Source organism: Erinaceus europaeus, chromosome 9, assembly GCF_950295315.1.
Source record: "Erinaceus europaeus chromosome 9, mEriEur2.1, whole genome shotgun sequence".
NCBI lineage: Eukaryota > Metazoa > Chordata > Mammalia > Eulipotyphla > Erinaceidae > Erinaceus > Erinaceus europaeus.
This window is the reverse complement of record NC_080170.1, coordinates 111,797,180-111,819,723: the sequence shown is the minus strand read 5'-3', so window position 1 is coordinate 111,819,723 and position 22,544 is coordinate 111,797,180. Positions and strand designations below refer to the sequence as shown.

The following is a 22,544-nucleotide window of genomic DNA, read 5'->3' as shown; positions in this document are numbered from 1 at the left end:
AAAAGGTGACATCATCATATATTCAACAGATACTGGAGGTTAATAGGAGACTAATATGAGAAGCTTTATGTCAATAAATCAGACAGTTTAGATGAGGACAAATTCTTTGAAAGCCACAGATTATCAAAGCCTACCTAAGAATAATAAGTCACCTAACCAGTTTATCAAAGCAGTTTAACTTGTATTTTGGGAAAACTTCCTATAGAGAAAAATGCCTGTTCTGGATGATTTCCATGGAAAGCTTTATCAGACATTTAAGGAACAGATAGTATGAATGCTATACAAAATTTCTAGAACATTAAAGAGTAGCAATTCCAATCCGAGTCATTTTCTAAGATCAGTATCACTAAACCCAAACCAGACATAAGCATTCCATGAGCACACATACCAATATACTTCAGGAACACAGATGCAAACATTTTCCACAAAATTTTAGTGAACTGAACCAAATGACACGAACTAGAAATATAAATAGAAAGTAAGTAAATGGAGAGGTATATTCTGTTCAAGGGTGGGAATGTCAGTTCTACCCAAACTGATTCACAGATTCAATGCAATCCTGATTAAAACCCTAGCAGTTTTTTTTTTTTTTTGTAGAAAAATGACAGGTTGATTCTGTAACTCACAGAGAGCTGCAAAAGACCTAAAATAGCTTGAATGACTTTATCAAGACAGACATAGAGATGAAAAGAAAGAAGATGGAGTGCAGACATAGACCCCACCTAGGTACGATCACTGGATCTGTGATAAAGGTACCAAGACCAGTCAGTGGAGAAAATCTTTTCAACAAATCGTGCTAAAGAAGCTGGAGACCCAGGAATGGCAAGACTGCTCACCTGGATAGTGTACCTGCCTTGCTATGCACGTGACTCAGGTTCCAGCCTAACCTCTACCACTAAAAGGAAACCTTTGATGTTGAGGAATTTTTTTTTTTCTGTCTATCTCTGTCACTTTCTTTGTGAAAAAGATGGCTTAGAGCTCCAGCAATGACAAAAAGAAAAAATGCAATTTCATATATACACATAATCCTGGGGGAAGAGGAGTGTTATGTGATTTATCTTTCTTTTTTTTCTTTTCTTTAAAGGGGTTTTCTGCTCTTTTTCTTTTCTTCCCTTTTTCTTTTCTTTTCTTCTCTTTTCTTCTGTTTTCTTTTCCTTGTCTTTCCTTTTCCTTTTCCCTTTCCTTTCCTTTCTTTTCTTGTCTTTCTTTCTTTCTCTTTTTTTTTGCCTCCAGGGTTACTGCTGGGGCTAGGTGCCTGCACTAACAATCCACTGCTCCTGGTGGCCATTCCGCCCCCACCCCCATATTATTGGCTAGGACAGAGAGAAACTGAGAGAGGAGGGGAAGACAGAGAGAAAGACAGACACCTGCAGACCTGCTTCACCACTTGTGAGGCGTTCCCCCTGCAGGAAGGGAGCTGGGGGCTCGAAGCCAGATCCTTGTGTGGGTCCTTGTGCTTACTACTATGCGCACTTAACCAGGTGTGCCACCACCCATCCCCCAGCTTCGTTTCTCACTTAACATTGTATTCACAGAGCTGGAAAAATAGCTCTATAATTTGTGCAAATTAGCACACTATTTAGTTGTGCTATCTTGCTGACCCCCCCTCTGAATCTTATATTTTTCAAGTTCCAAAAGCTACTTGGGAGGAAGTGAGTCTCTCAAAGTTCTTTTATGAAACTAGGATGCCCAAGGGCTACTCATAAAGACTGTAGGTGCAGACTGAAAGAGACCTCAGCAGACAGACCACCATGAAGCCTGAATAATAACTAATAACATTTATTGAACCCTCATTATATGCATGATACTTTTTTTCCTTCAGGGTTATCGCTGGGGCTTTTGTGCCTGCTCTATGAATCTACTGCTCCTGGAGGCCATTCCCCCCACCCCCGTTTTTTATTAGGTAGGATAAAGAGAAATTGAGAGAGGAAGGGAAAAGGAGGGAGGGGGAAAAAAAGACAGATACCTGCAGACCTGCTTCACCATTTGTGAAGTGACCTCCGTGCAGCTGGGGAGTCAGAGGCTCAGGCTCGTACTGGGATCCTTGCGCGGGTCCTTGCACTTCACACTATGTGAGTTTAACCCAGTGTGCCACCACTACTCCTGCCCCCCCCCCCTTTTTTAAAGCATTTGAAACATGGATTCACGTAACCTTCACTTCAACATTTATTACCATCTCAACATTACCATTAAGGTGGGGAAACTGAGGCACAGAGCTATTGTAGGAAGGAGCAGAAGCTTTGAGGATGAACAATTTAAGACTGGATCTGCAGATTCACAGGTCACATAACAGTCTATAATCTTCTAAGGCCTTGGTTCCTCAGAGTGCAAAGTGGCATGATTGTGAAGACGCAGTGAAATACATAATAAAACAGGTGTCTGGCAAGCAGATCTTCACACAGACATTAGCCGGAGTCCCCTGCTCCCCCTCCCAAATTATTCAAATCAGTACACATGAAAGCTGCTGGAAGTCAGCCAGAGCCGCACAGTCTTACTCTGTCGCCAGTAACTCTCCAGCCCTGGCAGGCAGGCACCTGTCCTCGGAGTCTCCTCTTCGACAGTACTTCACAGACTCTCGTTTAAAAATATTTATCTATTCTGAGAGAAGTCCAAGAGAGACCAGAGTATTGCATATGTCTGACATAAGGTGGACCTGGGGATTGAACCTGATGTTGTTGGGTCCCCAGGCATATAGGGTCTGTGCTGTAACAGACTGATCTATTTTCCTAGACCCACAGCATTCATTTCTCTCCTTCCCTCCCTCCCTCCCTCCCTCTCTCTCTCTGACACACACACACACACACACACACACACACACACACACACACACACACACACGAACATGCCATATATTCACTCAAACCCCATCATACATTTCCTTCTGAGAAGACTATCTCCCCTCTTTTTTTTTAAAAAATGTGTTTTTTAAAAATTATTTATTATTGGATAGAGACAGAAAAACTGAGAGGAGAGGGGAGATAGAGCAAGGAAAAGAGAGAGACACCTGCAGCCTTGGCTTCATCACTCATGAAGTTTTTCCCCTACAGGTGGGGACCAGGGGCTTGAACCTGGGTCCTTGAGCACTGTAATGTGTGTCCTTAACCAGGCACACCACTGCCTGGCCTCTCTCCCCCTTCTTTGACCAGACAAGTGTATCAGACATAGATTTTTTTTTTTTTAACTAGAGCACTGCTCAGCTCTGGCTTATGGCGGTACAGAGAATTGAACCTGGGTCTTCAGAGCCTCAGACATGAGAGTCTAGAAATAGACTTCTAAGGAGTTGCTTTCTTTCAAGAATGTTCATTAGTTTCAGAGTCCCAGCACAGCTGAGCTGTGGGGTCCTCAGAGGCAAACAAGAGGTGAAGAAGGACGTGGAGGTCAGCTGCTAAGTTTCCCCGTCCTTCCTCAAGCACAAAGTACTCCTGACTCCTCTCTCAAAGTCTTACCTGTATCAGGGGCACAGGCCTCATCTGCATTGGCAGCATTATCCACATTCTGTAAGCTGGCATCTGGGGAAGAAAGGGAATAAATAGTTAAAGACCAGGCCACACCTCCAACTTCTTCAAGGTGCAGGTAGGAGACTTTGCTCTGGGGTCTGGGCCATTTGGGTCCTGTCTGTGTCTCTGGGTTACCATAACTGGGTTCATACTCACTCACTGGGGCTGGAAGACTGTGAGCACAGTGAGCTCTTCTTCCTCTGACACTTCCAGGCTATTCACAGCCTGGGCACATGCCAGAGCTTCATCCAGGGACTAGCAGACTTTGTATAAGGCAACCTTCCTCCATCACACACCAGGCTGTGCCCCCTTTCTCTATCAGTTTCCCTCCCTGGTCCAAGCAGAAGAAGTTGTACCCCTCTGGACTCCTCTCCTTGAGAAAGTCATCATATGGGACTTAGGAGAGGAGTCTTGGTCCCCCGGCCACCGTGTCTTGTGGTTACCATTCTCACCCCATAAAGGAGCTATTATGCTCTGGGGGACCCTCCAGGGATGTAACTTTGGTCTGGCAAGTGAGTCAAAGTGACATAACTCCCTTCTATCTTGGGGTACATGCAGGTCTACATACCCAGGGCACTGTGCTCACTGTTGCTGGCCTCTGCCTTTGGATGGTCAGGGGATTTCTGTCTGGGCTTCTGGCTGAAAGCCAGGAAGAGGTGTTTGCTCAGCGTCTGAGGAAGTTCTGCTTCCAGGTACGACCTCATGAACAGTTTGAAGACATCGTAGCTAATTGGCTGAGAAGGGGGAAAAGGGGAAAAATCAGTAGAGAGATGACAAGGGGGTGGAGGGTAGATAGTGTAATGGTTATGCAAAGAGACTCTAATGCCTGAGGCTCCAAAGTCCCAGGTTCAATCCTCTGCACTACCATAAGGCAGAGCTGAGCAGTACTCTGGTAAAAAAAAAAAAAAGAAAAAAAAAAAAAGAAGGTGAGAGAGGAGAAAGGGAGAAAGAGAGAGAGATGACAAGGGGCAGAGGGGAGGGCGAAACAACAAAGAAGTCAAGGAGCAGACAGTGTGGAGAATGGAGAGCGAGTAGAGATGTTGTGGGAGCAGGACTCAAAGGCACAGAGCGCAAGGGAAGATAGAAGAGCAAATGCTGGCTCTGCATGTTGGGCTTTCGTGGGTGGGCGAGCAGCTGAAGGCTTTTAGAGCAAGACTTGGCTAAATCACAGACAAGGGGGCAATGAACACTGGGTTGGGAGCTGAAGAGGAGGGCTAGGCCTGCAAAGGACTGGTCTCTAGAGACAGGATCAGGTCACTGTCCTGATTTCCTGGTGAAGAGAAAGAATATAGCTGACAATTTAGTGGAGTCTGGGAGATAGCCTTAGGAATTGAGCGACAGACTTTCATGTCAGAGGCACCAGAGGTCCCAGGTTCAATCCCTGGAACTTCCATAAACTAGTAAAATGATAATAGATAGATAGATAGATAGATAGATAGATAATTTCCTGAGACCATATGGTAAGTGACTCAGGATTTCTGGGTCTCTTCCATATGGACAGGAGTTACACATGTGATTAATACAATTCTTTAAAAAGAAGAGGAAGCAGGGGGAGGAGGAGAGAGAGATGGCTCTTCTGTGGATCTCAGTTTTCTGCTTGTACTCTTAGGGATGTAATTCCCAAGGACTTTGTGTCTCAGAATGTAGTATAGAAAATACCTGGAACAGAAAAGGTCAGACTCTGACCTTCATTGTTTTCATAACTGGCCTTCTCTGGATAGGCCTCAAGACCACAGGGGAGAGAGTGGGTGGGGAGGGGCCTGGCAGCTCTCAAAACATGTCCCTGTGAAGGATTTAGGCACTGGGAGAAGAGCAGAAGCCAAGGACAGAAGGTAGAACCAAGAAACATGCCAAAAAACTGAAACCTCTCCCTGCTGTCTCTCTCCCAGCACTGCCTGGCTTATGGTCCAAGGGCTGGGAGCAATCATGCCAGAAAGGGCGCCTGCATTCAGCAAACACTCAACAACAACAACAACAACAGTTTGCACTGAGTCATCACTGGCCTGGGTTTCGATGGCATCGGATTCCTCATCAAATCGGCAGATGCTCCTGGAAATCACTTAAGGAAATGCTGCTCCAAGATGTGCTGTGCGGGCTTTTGTGAATAATAACAACCCTGAGGATTAAATCCTTTTTTGGAAGTCTACTTGACTGTCTCTCCAAAATGCTGATAGTCTATAACCCCTTGTCTCATCTGGGAGATCAGGCACCTGCCCAGACACACGGGAGGGGAAGGGGTGATTTGATGTGTATGGTTAGGCTTGGGATACCAAGTTTTGACTCTGTAAAAGGATCATGTTAGGAGTTCACAAGGCAGGTTCTACCTGGCCCTGGACTGAGCTGTGGTAGACAATTTCCAGAGTGGAGAAAAGCCTGGTTTGGTTTAACCAGGGACACTGAAGCCCTTACCAGATTGAAGGATCTGGAAGCAAAGGTTTGACTCCCAGTTTTGTGACAGCTATCAATCCGTTACCCTGTCCCTTTTCTGCCCGTGTCTCCATTCTATCACTCTGTCCTCACAGCCTCACCATCTCAGACCTTTCCTCACACATCTCCCCTTGCCCCAAGATGCAAGAGCAATCTCTGTCACTCCTACTTCCCACATGATGCTCCCTGCCTCTGGCATCTGCTTCTCTGCCTTGGAGTACGTTCAAGGTCACCATTCCAAAGAAACGGCGGTCTCCTAGAGTGAAAAGCCTGTGCTTCTTCCCCCCCCCCTTCCAATCTTTTCAAAAAGACCACATTAGCTCCCTCACCTCCTTAATTCTAGTTTATTTCGATTCTGCTCCATGTTTCTGAAGCCCCTCTCTTCAAGGTCATGAATTCAACAGTCCTTTTCAGACCTCCCTCCTATTTGTATCCTCTGCACTTTCCTCTCCTCTTCTCTTCTCTCCTCTTCTCTTCTCTTCTCTTCTCTTCTCTTCTCTTCTCTTCTCTTCTCTTCTCTTCTCTTCTCTTCTCTCCTCTCCTCTCCTCTCCTCTCCTCTCCTCTTCTCTTCTCGAAACCCTCCATTTCCTACGGTGTTGTGCTATCTCGTGGTTCTTTTTACTCTCTACTTTGACTTGACTGAGTAATTATTATTTGGATAATAATGATGGAATTGTTATTATTATTATTAACTTATTTACCAAAGAACTGCTCAACTCTGGCATGTGGTGGTATGGGGGGTGGGGATTGAACCTGGGGCTTTGGAGCCTCAGGCATGAGAGTCTCTTTGCATAACCATTATGTTATCTATCCCTTACCTTTATTAAATTATTTTAAAAAGCCCTTTTGCCTTGCTTCTTTCCTTTCTTCCCTTTTTTTTTTCATTTAAACGACAAATACCACTTTACAATGTCCTATGAACCATTTTTGTTGTTGTTGTTAGAATCAACTGTAAGCAATATCAGCATAAAATATTTCTAGGAAACAGGAACCCTGCCTCTCCAGAGCCCTGCCCCACTAGAGAAAGATAGAAACAGGCTAGGAGTATGGATCGACCTGTCAATGCCCATGTCCAGTGGAGAAGCAACTACAGAAGCCAGACCTCCCATCTTCTGCACCCCATAATGGCCCTGGGTCCATACTCCCAGAGGAATAAAGAATAGGGAAGCTTCCAATGGAAGGGATGGGATGTGGAACTCTGTGGTGGAAATTGTGTAGAATTGTACCCTTATTGTACTCTTATCCTAAGGTCTTGTCAATCATTATTAAATCAATAAAAAAATTAAAAAAATATTTCTAGCAAACAAGCTGTACTAAATGATTTAATAAAAAGTAAGTTCAGGGCCATAGAGGACAAGAACATTGATGATGGCACCTCAGACGGCCCATACAGCCATGCTTTGGTGGTGGCTGGGACTGACCGTTATACATGCAAAGTGACAGCTGCCATGGGCAAGAAGAAAATCGCCAAGAGGTCAAAGATCAAGTCTTTCGTGAACGTTTATAATTACAATCACCTTATGCCCACGACGTACTCTGTGGCTATCCCCTTGGACAAAACTGTTGTCAACAAGGATGTCTTCCGAGATCCTGCCCTTAAACACAAGGCATGTTGAGAGGCAAAAGTCAAGTTTGAGGAAAAGTACAAGGCTGGCAAGAACAAATGGTTCATCCAAAAACTACGATTTTAGACGTTTTGTTCCAGTCATTAAAAGTTAAACAAAAAGTAAGTTCAGTTGAATAAAGTCTAATAAAATAAAAACTAAAGCTGAAAGATCATTAGAAATGACCCGTGTGACATCTACCATATCCACCCTCCCCTCTAGAAGCTCATTTTCTTCGTCAGCAATTGTGAGTGCTGGTCTGGGAGATTTCAATTTCAAGACTTGTGCTAATTTCCTCTGCAAACAAGCTTCTCTTCTTGACTCTGTGATTTCTGCCATTACCAGCAATAATCTAGACTCAGTTTTGAATTCAGTCTGGACAGTCACCTGAGGCTAGCCCTTATCTTTTCATTCGTTTGCAACATCTGTCACATCCAGGTATTTTGTGTGTCCACTGGCTTTCTGCCTGCGCTGACAAGGAGCTTACCGAAGACCGTAATGTTCCTGGCCTCAGACTTCTGTCTCATGCATCCTATGTGGGCCACTGCTATACTACTGCTCAAAAGCTTCCCTGTCTCCACCTCCATCGGTCAGTTCCCTCAGCCATCATGGCCAGGTTGATCTTTTCAAAGCACAACTCTCATCAGGATGCTTCTCTATTCAAAAAAACTATTTTTTTCATGGCTTTTAATTTCCCATAGGAAAGTTGAGATCAATCATCCCCGAACTTTAAACATCATGTACCTTTTGGTAACATTTTTTGGAGAATGAATTCCCATTTCTCTTTGAAATTAAATACATATATCCACATATGCTAGGTCTCTATACTATGCATTCTAAAATATACACAAAGAAAGAAATTCAAAAGTAGACATGAGATAAGATAAACATCAACAGACAGTCCAATTTCAGGGTGCTCCCACGGTCCTGTGGCTCATCCAGTGCATTCCCTGAGTTCTCTGGGGTGCACAGTCCTCTCACAATCCCATTCCAACCTAGATTTGCACCTACTTCAAGCTCTGCGGTCACTGTGGTCTTTTTTTGTCTGTTATCCTCCACATACCTCCAGACTGTGCACACTGGTCTCCATGTTGTCTTCTAGCCAAGTGTCCACGACTTTGCATACACTGCTTGATTTCCTAACTGCTAAAATTCAGCTCATTCATTTCTTCATTTGTCATTAGTGAGGCTTCACAGCCCCAGGCCAACTTTTTCAGATAGGAAGTCAGAGAGAGAGAGAGAAAGAGAGAGAGAGACAGAGACAGAGAGACACCACAGTACCAAAGCTTCCTTCTGTGTGGTGTGGGCTATGGTCGAAACCGGGTCATATCCTTGACAAAGCAAGTGCATCACCCAAGTGAGCTATCTTGCTGGCTCCAAGTTGTTCTTTATGACCTGACTGAGATTCCACCTGCTTCAGAAAGCTTAGTATGATCTTGCACGCTATGCCCCTCACTTCCTGTCTTGTGACACTCATATCAGCTCATATTTTACATATGGTCATTTATACTTTAGTTTCTTGACTATAAGTAGAACTTCTGTAAAGTAATGAAATGTCAAAACTGAGAAATGTTACTCATGTACAAACTATTGTATTTACTGTCGGCTGTAAAACATTCATGCCCCGAAAAAGAAACAAACAAACAAAAAAAAGTAAAGTAGTGAATCATCGTATTTTGCCTTTGTATCCCCCACATGTGTGCATCATAGTATTTCCTGACAGATATTTTAGTGGGTGAGAGGTTCCTGGCTGGAGCACTTGACGTTATCAATTATCGGGTCTGTTTAGCTAAGGTAACTGGATTGGGCCTCCTAGGTACAAAACACAGAGCTGGGAGCAAAGCCCAGTAAACTGTAACTGGGTTCGTACCATCAGTAGTTCAGTCCATGTACTAAAACTAAATTCCAAAACAGGTCAGTGGTTTCTATGTGGGGTCATCAGTACAGTGTTGAGAATCACAGGACAAAAACCACACACTGTCATGAAGAAATTATGACCAACACATGTCCAAATATGTGTAGTTTTCTCCTGAGAAACAGAAAGGCATAGAGATAAGTTCAGAAACAGAGCTTTCACATACGAAGAGTTCTTGCCGGGACTTGGTTTCCATAAATCTGAGGCCTGGAAATTCAGAGATTTTCCTTTAGCTAGCTAGCGGCAGAAGAAAACCAGAAATCCACTCTTAAAACTTCTAGTCCAGTGCTCCATCATAGGTCCCAGCACTGACAAAGTACTCCCTATCATTCCCTCTATTCACTCCAAATTCAGCAGGCAAAGAAACGTGATTGCAAACCAGAGAACCAACCCCTATGAGGCATGGTGATAATCTGAGCTTTGAGTGACATCCTAGGCTCTGCCACTATGTTCAGTCTACCTCCCTTCCCCCCACTATATAAATGCAACTTTCATACAGGACTTAGCTAGACAATTGTTATTACTTCAAAAGAGTGTAATAATTCCTAATTATTATTATTATCATTTTACCAGAGCATTACTCAGCTCTAACTTATGGTGGTGTGGGGAATTGAATTTGGGACTTCGGAGGCACAGGCATGAGAGTCTCTTTGCATAACCATTATACTATCTCCAACCTCCTCTCTCGATGCTTGATTATTTATTTATTTATTTATTTATTTATTTATTTATTTTCCCTTTTGTTGCCCTTGTTGTTTTTTATCGTTTTTGTGGTTATTACTGTTGTTGTTATTGATGTTGTTGTTGTTGGATAGGACAGAGAGAAATGGAGAGAGGAGGGGAAAACAGAGGGGGGGAGAGAAAGACACCTGCAGACCTGCTTCACAGCCTGTGAAGCTATTCCCCTGCAGGTGGGGAGCCTTCTTAATAATTTTTTAAAAGAAACGGTAATGTATGTTTCTTTTGAAAAATACATTTATTTGCTTATTTAATAAGAGAAGTGCCAGCACATAGTTCATCTTTGGCTTATTCAACCTAACCTCTGAGGCTCAGATATCAAAGTCTAGTGCGCAATCACCCTAATCTGAGTGTGTTAATTCTCCTGTAGGTTAAGATAGGAGGAACATTAGATGAAGGCCTGATGGGCACTCGCTTACATACAAATTTGCTTGTCTCTAAGCAACAGTGTGAAGTGGGACTAATATTGTGGATGAAGAAAAAGTTCTGCGAACACAAACAACTGGCTGGCGGTCACAAGACAAGTAGGCGAGCTGGAGTTTGTGTTTATGGCCATAAAGACCTGATTCTAAGGTGCAGTGTCCTGGGACTCCTGTGTTCTGGTCCACTTTCTGGCTGTCTTCAGGGACTTGCACTGGATGTTGAAGGCAAAGGTTACACTTGCCAAAGCCGGATGCAAAAACTTCTTTCCCAGCCTCACTTTGCCAGCAACCAGTCCCTCACACTGCTAAACTCATATCTCACTGAGACATTTTAGCAGCAGCAAGCCATCAGGTTTGAGAGAAATTAAATTCTTGTTGTTTCCCCAACCCCATGCTGGGACATGACACCTACTAGAAGCCAGCCACACTGTGAGAGAGAATGGAATCAGAGTGACAGAGCTCCCCTGGGACCCAGCAGTGCCAGGCAGACAAAGAGTTGGGGCCAGCCTGGTGGAGGCTGGGGGCGGCAGTAAGCTTCTAACAGGCAAGCTGCCCCCAGCTTCTGAAAGCTCCCGTGGCCTTCACACCTTCAGCAGCAGGGACCAAATTGTTCCCCTCCCACTCCTTAGCCCCAGGGCAGACAGGCTGATTAGCAGCCCCCGCCTGCCTTTGTTCCGGTGTTTTTGGGAGCTATTGGGGGTAGGGGGGTGGGGTATCCGCAACAAAGTGCTTATCCCTAGCTCTGCCCTCTCCCAGTGGATGATCTTCCAAATGGTGCACTCCTCAACTCTGACTCCATTCTCCTGGATATGAGTGCATTGTAACCAAAGCCCAAAGTCAGACAGAGCTGTCATCCCATCCATTCAGAATGCCCAGCAGAGGAGTTGACTCCAAAGTTTAGGAAAGGAAATAAAAGTTTAGTCTCTCCCCAAGTTTGTGCTGATGAGTAGTGCCTTTTCTGTAATTAAAAGTGAAAAACCCAGGAGGAGGAGGGGAAAGGAAGTTGAGTGTGATCATCTGGCCAAGGGGGAAGAAAAGGAATAATGATAGGTATTATTTTTGTAAATGTCCTGTAAAGTGATAGAATATATATATAGCTAGCACTCAATTGTTGTTATTGCTGCTGTCATTATCTTCAGTGCACAGATGAGGGGAACTGAGGCTCAGAGAGGTGAAAAATTCAAGGCTACATTGCTGGCTGGCAGCAGAGGTAGGGGTCTAATTTAAGACTATGTGACTCTGGGGCCATGGCTCTTAAACTTGCACCTGCCAATAAGAAGTAAGTACTGAAGGGTAGGGCCTGTGAGCTTCATAGATATATTTTCACCTTCTACATGTCCAATACAGTGAGTGCCTGGATAGTCAAGAAACACTTGATGAACTGAATGTTAAACTGGGGGAGCTCTTGCATTCATTTATTTATATAATTTTTTTTTTGGTTCAAAGCCTATTATGAGCCAGACACTCTTCTGGGTACTGGGGATGAACCAATGAACAAAAATATTCTAGGAGGAGTGACAGACAATTAGATAAGTAAGTTTTATAGTGTGACAGATGGTGAGAAGCACCAAGGAGGAAAATAAGACAGAGCAAGAGGATAAAACATGTCAAAAAAGATGGTTTAAACATAAGCTAGAGAAGGTGACATTCACTGAGGAGGTGATTCGAACAAACACTTGAAGGAGATGAAGGAAAAAAAAAAGTCAGTTTCTGAAGAAGGAACATTCTAGAAAGAAGTGAAAAGTACACAGCTGCTGAGATTAGAGCAACTTTGACTGTTGAGCAGCCTCATGGAGGACAGGATGTCTGGAGAATGAGAAGGAGAGTAACCAAAGAGGCCAGAGAGTAAGGGGGTATAGATAGTTATGACCTTGACTTTTACTCTGAGCAGGAAGTGGGGGCATGAGAGACTGTCAGAGAGAACGGAGATGCAAGGTTTAACAGACTGTTCTGAATGTGTGTGAAAAAATAGACTTTAAAGGTAAAAAACAGAAACAAGGAATCCAGTAGCAGGTTACTGCAAAAATCTGGTGGTACCTCAGGCCACAATGGTAGTGCTTCAGGTGGTGTGATATGGCTAGACTTTGAAGGTAGAAGTGACAGAGTTTATGAATGAAGTGGATATGGGATAGGACAGAAAGAAAAATCAGTGGTGACTCCATAGCTTGAGGTTAAATAGCTTGAAGTAGGGGGTTGGTATGTACTGGCAGGTGTTACAGGAGCTCAGTTTAGCTTAGAAAACTAAATTTGAGATAGCTATTGGATAACCAAGCGGCAATGCCAATGAGAGGGGTAACAGAGAAACCAGGAAAGTACACTCTCCTAAAAATTAAGTGAAGAAAGTGAAAGGAAGACTTGACCAACAATGTCTAATGTTGTTATGTAAAATGGCTACTGAATTTAGTCTGACTCTTTTGCCTTGGGAGTAACTATTTGAGACATAAGTTTTCAAGGAGGGTTAAATTTCTAGGAGAAGAACAAATTATGGAAAATAGGAAGCATTCTTCCCCTCTGGAGCTGGAAACCACATAAAAGCTACATTTATAGAAATTCCTAAATACATGTGTAATTTCACCACTCCAGGTCAATTCTTCATTCAGAGACATGGGTGGAAGGGGCATCATCATACGAGAGCCTCTGCCAATGCCACAGCATCTTCCACAGGGTGCTAGAGCTCTAATCAGTTGTCTCTCTGGTTCCAAACCATGCTTATTTTTCTTTTAAGGTTTTAAGGTTTCTTTTAAGGTTATTCTTACCTTATGTGGGTCATATTGTTTGAGATTTCCACACTTATTAAATTCAGCCAAGACATCCTTTATTTTCTTAGAAGAATCTAGAAAGACATAAGCCACATGAGAAACACTGGTGTACAGCTAAAAAGGAGCTAGACCAGACCACATACATGTCTAACCAGTCCCCTTTATATGGCCTTTTGCTTTCCTATTTCTTTTTTCATTGTATTTGCTCCCCTGCTATGTGGGTTATCTTTATAAAGCACAGATCTCATCAGATCGCGTCATTTCTCAAAGTCCTTCAGTGGTTCTTTGTTTCTTCAAGATAAACCCTAGCTCCATCCCCCAGTGCTGGTCACAGTTCATTATACAAGTATTTGGTAATGCTATACAAGCACACAGGCTGTCCCATAGCTCCTATTTTACCTTTCCACTTTAAAAATTAATTATTTATTTATTTATTCCCTTTTGTTGCCCTTTGTTGTTTTATTGTTGTAGTTATTGTTGTTGTTATTGATGTCATTGTTGTTGGACAGGACAGAGAGAAATGGAGAGAGGAGGGGAAGACAGAGAGGGAGAGAGAAAGATAGACATCTGCAGACCTGCTTCACCGCTTGCGAAGTGACTCCCCTGCAAGTGGGGAGCCGGGGTTCGAACTGGGATCCTTAAGCTGGTCCTCGCGCTTTGCACCACTTGTGCTTAACCCACTGCGCTACTGCCTGACTCCCACCCTTCCACTTTTAAACCACATGAAAGCTACATTTACAGAAATTCCTAAATATTCTGCAAACCTTTTCATGGCATCTATTTATTGCAAACTTCCAATTCTCAGTACCCAGCTCAAATGTCAACTCCTCCATAAACCTTACCTTCACCAATTAGAATGGATCACTGATGACCTCAGCTCCCACATGTCTTATACATAATTATCTAGCAGCATGTGTCATATAGTATTGCACTTTTTATTAAGTAGCAAATCTCCTACCTCATTTCTATGTTGAGAGCTGTAATTGACAAGTATGTCTTTGTACATACCAAAATCGAACACATAAGTGGTGTCCAGGAAAAAACACATACTAGGGAATTTATAAACATCTGAGAAGAAATGTTAAAATATTTTTCAAAATGAGTTTAGGGTTGGGTGGTGGTGCACCTGGTTGAGCACACATAAGGAAGAGGACCTGGATGGATTCAGGTCCTTAGTCCCCACTTGTGGTGGTGGTGGGGACTTCATGAGCAGTGAAGCAGGGCTACAGTTTTCTCTCTCTCTCTCTCTCTCTCTCTCTCTCTCTCCCTTCCCTCTTTCGATTTCTCTCTTTCTGGTAGTAAATAAAATCCATTTATTAAGTTAGACGGTGGGAATAGGTTTTCCAGGGTTCTGTCCTTGGTGCTAAAACAGACCTAGGATTTCTGAAACATGCTGGTTTAGGAAATTCTACTCTCCCTCGGAAATAATTCAGAAAATAATGAAGAAATAGTTTAATTTTTGAGTTTTAAAAGGGAATTGGGAGGTTAAGTAAAGATAATTAATAATTTTCATTAGAAACACATCCCCAGTGAATCAAGTAGTTACCAGCACTTTAGATATCAAAGAAAATCAGGATTTATGTACTCTTCCTGATTTGCAGTATGGTGACTAATTAAGAGCTTTCCAAGCTCCATTATTTCCACTATTTAAACATCTGAGCAAAGGGCAATAATGCTAAAAGCTAGCACAGTGTTCTCTGGTGCTCAAGGTCCTTGTACAGAGGGCTATGCTACCTCAGGCATATGTAAAGCAGACATGAGGTTGAGCTGTTCTCATGACTTTGATTCAATAAAACACAAGTTACAATCATTTCAGGACTGAGACATATTAAAATGCCACAGGAAAATTCTGCTGTTGCCTAAAAATGGACATTTCTTTTTGAAATTCAAAACAGATATCAAAAAACTAATAGCTCAGTGAGGATCCAGGCAGCAGATGTGATCAATTTGGGCTGTTTCCATTCAATTCAGAACACTATGGAGGGCAAAATACTGCAAGGTACTGTTGATTAAGTAGTTGTGGAGAGAATCTGAATCACTGTGATAATAATAGCTCCCTCTTGCTGGGGACCTTTATCGCATGTTCTTACGTACTCTGCCCTACTAATCCATGTAAATTTGGGTAAGATTTTCTTTTCAGTTTATACAGAAGAAAAAAACCGAAATGCAGAAAAATTGAGTGTCTTCTCTAATATAATTCTGCTCTAGTCTGGCTACAAAGGCAATATCATTTTTCTTAAATGTCACTCACTATTAATTCTCAAACATTATCTAACATAACAAAAATGTAATGAATGCAGTAGCAATTATATGAAAATCTTTGAAGCACAGAATGGAAAAGAAGTAAAGTTAGGATGAGAGTGGGCTTGAGTAAGAACTACAAATGCCCTATGTATTTGACTTGGAGTATCAAGAATGAGTAGAGTTTTGAAAGACATGAAATTAAAAAGATGTCATTAGAAGGGTTAAGATGAGCACAAAAACATAGAGATGAGCATCACAAGATATTTATGGAATGTTAATACCCAGAAAGTAACTTGGGACTAGATTTTGAGGGGGGTCTTGAATGATAAGTTAAGATTATTTTAACTTCAAAAAAACCCTAGAATAACCAAGTCTCTTTTTTTCTTCCTTCCTTCCTTTCTTCCTAAAACATTATTGTCATGTATTTATTATTTCCTTCCTTCCTCCCTTCCTCCCTCCCTCCCTCCCTCCCTCCCTTCCTTCCTTCCTTCCACCCTCCTTTCTTTCTTTCTTTCTTTCTTTCTTTCTTTCTTTCTTTCTTTCTTTCTTTCTTTCTTTCTCTTTCTTTCTTCCATCCTTCCTTTCTTTCTTTCTCTTTGCCTCCAGGGTTATTGCTGAGGCTCAGCAAATATACTGCTCTTGGAGGCCATTTTTTTTATTGGATATGACAGAGAGAATTGGGAGAGAAGGGGAAGATATAAAGGGGGAGAGAAAGATAGACACCTGCAGACCTGCTTGAGAAGTAACCCCCTGCAGGTGGGGACCCAGGGGCTCGAACCAGGATCCTTGTGCGGGTTCTTATGCTCTTAACCTGCTGTACTACTGCGTGCCCGCCCCAGCCACCCCCCATCTCTTTTCTAAAGGCTACTGTGGTAATAGAATAGAAGAAGATTTGGAATTAAGCCAGAGCTCAGCGAATGTCAGCACATAAATTATATACAAATTATGCGATGAATAGTTTAATTATTCAGAAAAATTTCACATTTTAGAATCCATTTTAATGGGTAATTTTCAACTCAACCAAAGTGGCAAAATTACTTTCAAAAATCCAATTTGGAAACCTGAGAGCTCCTGGTATTTCTTTATTATTGTTTTTTAATTTGATAGAACAGAGATTAATCAAAGGGGGAAGGGAAGCAACCAGAAGGACAGAAATCACTAAAATTAGAGCAGAAATAAACAACATCAAAAATAAGAGAACCATACAAAAGATCAATGAAGCCAAATGTTGGTTCTTTGAAAAATTAAACAAGATTGACAACCCCCTAGCCAGACTCATGTAAAAACAAAAAAAAAACAAAAACAAACAAAAAAAAAGGGCGAAGACTCAAATAAATAGAACTGGAAACGATAGACGAGTGATCACAACTGACACCACTGAAATCCAGAAAATCATGCAAAACTTCTATGAAGAACTATACGCCACCAAGCTAGAGAATCTGGACGAAATGAACTTCCAAAACTGAACCAAGAAGAACTACAAAATCTAAATGCACCAATCACAGACAAAGAAATCTAAACAGTTATTAAGAATCTTCCCAACAACAAAAGTCCTGGACCAGATGGCTTTACAAACAAATTCTACAAAACCTTCAGGAAACAGTTGATACCCATACTTCTAAAGCTTTTCCACAAGATCAAAGAAACAGATGTCATCTACGCCGATGACATCTGCTGTGCAACTCAGGCATCAAAGTTCGACATCCTCGAGGAAACACTCACGAAAGACATGTCTCTGATATCTGATTACTGTAAAAAATGGCGACTAATCCCTAGCACTGCAAAAACGGTATCATCTGTTTTCCATCTACACCATGCCTCGGCCTCACGTGAGCTTAATGTGCAGCTTGGCGATACGAGAATCCGGCATGAAGCCCAGCCAGTCTATCTTGGCGTTACTCTCGATCGCACTCTGTCATTTCACGAACATCTCATAAAAACTGCAGCAAAGGTGGGCGCGAGGAATAACATCATTGCAAGACTGGCCAGCTCCTCATGGGGCGCGAGTGCTTCCACACTACGATCATCATCTCTGGCATTATGCTATTCCACTGCAGAATACTGTGCCCCAGGATGGTTCCGTAGCCCCCATGTCCACTTGGTCGATTCCAAATTACATTCCTCCATGAGGATAATTTCTGGAACCATCCGTTCCACCCCGGTTCCATGGCTGCCAGTTCTTAGCAACATCCCCCCGCCAGATATTCGTCGGGATGCGGCATCATCTAAGTTCATTTCCCACGTCTACGCTCGACCGGACCTGCCAATATACGCGGATATCTTCGCCCACCCTGTTCAACGCTTGACGTCTCGTCACCCAGTCTGGTCCCCTACGCCTACACTGAACTTCTCTGTTCCAGTCTCTTGGAAACAGAGCTGGCAGTCAGCTGAGGTAAAGAACAAACACCTCATCACAGACCCCTGCAAGCGTCAACCCGGCTTTGACCTAGCACGTTATGATTGGGCCCTCCTCAATCGCTATCGAACAGGCCGTGGCCGGTGCGCCGCTATGTTCCATCGCTGGGGAGCCAGAGACGACCCGAACTGCCCCTGCGGCTCCAGACAGACTATGACCCACATAGTCAACGACTGCCACCTCTCCAGATTCAAAGGAGGTCTCGAAACTTTACATCAGGCTCAACCTGATGCTGTTGACTGGCTACGGAAGAAGGGCAAACGCTAGAAGAAGAAGAAAGAAACAGAAACACTCCCTTCCAACTTCTATGAAGCCAACATCACCCTGATACCAAAAGCAGATAGCGACACAATAAAAAATGAAAACTATAGACCAATATCTCTGATGAACGTAGATGACAAAATATTAAACAAGATCCTGGCCAAACAGATACAGCAGTGTATCAAAAAGATTGTTCATCACGACCAAGTGGAATTTATCCCAGGAATGCAAGGCTGGTTCAACATACATAAATCAATCAATGTCAGTCACCACATCAATAAAAGCAAAACCAAACACCACATGATTATCTCAATAGATGCAGAGAAAACCTTTGACAAAATCCAACACCCATTCATGCTCAAAACACTACAAAAAATGGGACTAGATGGGAAATTCCTCAAGATAGTGGAATCCATATATAGCAAACCTACAGTCAACATCATACTCAATGGACAGAAGCTGAAAAGCATTCCCCCTCAGATTGAGGACTAGACAGGGCTGTCCACTGTCATCATTACTCTTCAACATAGTACTGGAAGTTCTTCCCATAGCAATCAGGCAAGAGAAAGAAATCAAAGGAATACAGATTGGAAGGGAAGAAGTTAAGCTCTCACTATTTGCAGATGATATGATAGTATACATAGAAAAACCTAGAGTCCAGCAGAAAACTACTGGAAGTTATTAGGCAATATAGAAAGGTGTCAGGCTACAAAATTAATGTACAAAAATCAGTGGCCCTTCTTTATGCAAACATTAAATCTGAAGAAGACATCCAGAAATCACTCCCATTCACTGTTGCAGCAAAATCAATAAAATACCTAGGAATAAAGCTGACCAAAGAAGTGAAAAACTTGTATACTGAAAACCATGAGCCACTATTCAAGGAAATAGAAAATGATACCAAGAAATGGAAAGACATCCCATGCTCACGGATTGGAAGAATAAATATCATCAAAATGAATATTCTCCCCAGAGCCATATACAAACTTAACATAGTACCCATCAAAGTTCCACAAGCTTCTTTAAGAGAATAGAACAAAAACTACAATCATTTATCTGTAACAAGAAAACACCTAGAATTGCCAAAACAATCTTGAGGAAAAGAAACAGAAATGGAGGCATCACACCCCCAGATCTCAAGCTATATTATAAGGCCATCATCATCAAAACAGCCTGGTATTGGAACAAAAATAGGCACACAGACCAGTGGAACAGAACTGAAAGCCCAGAACTAAACCCCCACACCTATGGACATCTAATCTTTAATAAGGGGGCCCAAAGTATTAAATGGAGGAAGGAGGCTCTCTTCAATAAATGGTGCTGGGAAAACTGGGTTGAAACATGCAGAAGGATGAAACTGAACCACCTTATCTCACCAGAAACAAAAGTCAACTCCAAGTGGATCAAGGACCTGGATGTTAGACCAGACTATCAAATACTTAGAGGAAAACATTGGTGGGACACTTTCTCAACTAAACCTCAAGGACATCTTTGATGAAACAAACCCAATTGCAAGGAAGACTAAAGCAGAAACAAACCAATGGGACTACATCAAATTGAAAAGCTTCTGCACAGCCAAAGAAACTATCACACAAACAAAAAGACAGAATGGGAGAAGATCTTCACATGCCAAACATCAGACAAGAGACTAATCACCAAAATATACAAAGAGCTCAGCAAACTTAGCAACAAAAAAGCAAATGATCCCATCCAAAAATGGACAGAGGATATGAACAGAACATTCACTACAGAAGAGATCCAAAAGGCTAACAAACAAATGAAAAATTGCTCCAGGTCGCTGATTGTCAGAGAAATGCAAATTAAGACAACATTTAGATACCACCTCACTCCTGTGAGAATGGCATGCTTCAAAAAGGACAGCAGCAACAATGCTGGAGAGGCTGTGGGGACAGAGGAACCCTTCTGCACTGCTAGTGGGAATGTAAACTGGCCCAGCCTCTGTGGAGAGCAGTCTGGAGAACTCCCACAAGGCTAGACATGGACCTTCCATATGCCCCAGTAATCCCTCTCCTAGGGATATACCCCAAGGACTCCATAATGCCCAACCAAAAAGAAATGTGTACACCTATGTTCATAGCAGCATAATTTGTAGTAGCTAAAACTTGGAAGCAATCCAGTGCCCAACAACAGACGAGTGGCTGAGAAAGCTGTGGTATATATACACAATGGAATACTGCACAACTATTAAGAACAATGAACCCACCTTCTCTGACCCATCCTGGATGGGTTATGTTAAGTGAGCTAAGTCAGAAAGATAAAGATAAGCATGGGATTATCCCACTCATAAACAGAAGTTGAGAAAGAATAACAGAAAGGGAAACTCAAAGCAGGATTTGACTGAATTTGGAGTAGGGCACCAAAGTAAAAACCCTGGGTTGAGGGTGAGTGTGGATGTTCAGCTTCACAGGGTGGGGAGGGGGGGGGAAGGAGGGGCGAACAGGATAGGACACAGTCTTTTGTGGTGGGAATGGTGTTTATGTACACTCTTATCAGTTTGTAGTCAGATAAATCATTATTTAAGTAATATGAGAGGGGAAAAACTCAATGTCTCAAACTTTTTAAAGCAGAGAGTCTTTTTAATACATAGGCTGAGTTTTTGATATGCTGATTCTCTTAAAAGCTTAGACCAGGGAGAACAGAAGCAACTGGTGACAGCTATATACAAATAATGTCAAAGGACATAAAATATGGTGATGTTGTATATGATACAGCAAATCCTTACAAAGGGATTTTTCAAAGTTAACTCAATTGCCCAATAATGTGATTATAGCAAAAACTACCTATTGTCTTCTTAAATCCTAAGACAGCAGGAACCTCCAGCTTCCTCTATGGAGCCTATACTTCCCCCAGCTCTGGAACCACTGGGGTGGGGCTCACTTTCCTGCATGCTTCTCTCAATTCATACCAAATGATATTGCATCTGCTGATGCCAACACAACGAGTACCACCTCAGCATGCTTCACTTCAGACTGTGTCCAGAGACTTCAGGCATGGAATGTCAACCCCTCACCCTCCTTACTCGGGTGAAAACTTTCCTTTCATGGTATTCTCTAATTCCATTTCAGGAGGTTCACTTTCTAACAAAGTCCCCAAACCTAGATATAGATCAGATCTATATATAAGATAGAGCATATGTTCACATGTATCCATAAATTAGGGCAAAATATATACCTGAAAGCAAAAATACACAATAGTCTTTAGTGAGTCAGTATCAAGTTCATAATGAGATAGTGTCCACTTAGATACCCTCCTTACCTACTTCCTATTACACTTCTCTCACTCACTCGAAAGCTAACCTTAGCAAAGCAAGGACTGTAAAAGCTGAATAAGGGAAAGAGACTGGCATACTTTAATGATGACTCTTTAGTCACTATTAGGCCACCCTATCAGCTGGGACCCTAGTCAGGGAGTCCTGAGATTCCCAAACAGACATGATGGGCCTAGACCTCAAATAAATCCCTCTCTTCATTGTTACCAGTCATTCCTATCATGAACAACACAATAGACCCCTTTGTGGGCCCTACAGGACCCTGCCCTCAACTTGGATCAAGAATGGTAGACAATGTTCCATCCTCAGAAGGGAGGCGGGACAACATACTCTATGCTACACCTGAGGAAGATGGGTCCTAATGTTGGGGCAGCTTGGAACATTCCTAATTAGGACCACAGAATGAGAGTTCAGATCTATAGGGATGTAGAGGTCACATAGTCTCCTAAGCTGAATATGGGCCCCAGATCACCTCAGATTGATGGGGTTTATAATCAACAATATTTATACATCTTTCCCATTTTGGGGAGCTACTCTCTTCCCTGATCCAGCTCTCTGGTCCTTCTGCCAGCCATGACATCATCTCCCCAGACAATAATTAGGATCCACCTGCATATCAGATTTCAGGCTCAGGCAAAAAACAAAAACAAAACAAAACAAAAAACTAGAATAGCCACAGGCCCTTTAGAATATAACTAAAATATGCCTACTAGCTATCTACAAAACAGAGACACCCCCCCCCCCAACTCTTCACCTGCACTATTCCAGCCTTTAGGTCCATGATTGATCAACAATTAGCTTGGCTTTGTATGTTAACTTTCTTTTCAACCACCAGGTTCCAGATGCTAGCATTCTAGTAGTAGTGCCAAGGACAGCTGCACTGCCCCCAAAGCGCTATATTTTCAGGCTGGAGGAATTCAGGCCCAGAGTGGGATGCTGGGAAGCTTGTGTACAAAGTCCAGCTTCATGAG

General features: G+C 42.6%; 1 protein-coding gene across 4 annotated transcripts in view; it reads right to left on the bottom strand.

Moving 5' to 3' along the window:
• The window catches only part of DGKG (diacylglycerol kinase gamma), a 273,168-nt gene that overhangs the window by 191,482 nt on the left and 59,142 nt on the right, over nt 1–22,544 (bottom strand). For all 4 annotated transcript variants that reach the window (XM_007519772.3, XM_060198558.1, XM_007519774.3 and 1 more), the window contains 3 exons: nt 13,361–13,437; nt 4,066–4,231; nt 3,447–3,509 (listed from right to left, as the gene is read on the bottom strand). In XM_007519772.3, the coding sequence (XP_007519834.1) occupies nt 3,447–3,509; nt 4,066–4,231; nt 13,361–13,437 (306 nt within the window). The remainder of the gene's footprint in view (nt 1–3,446; nt 3,510–4,065; nt 4,232–13,360; nt 13,438–22,544) is intronic.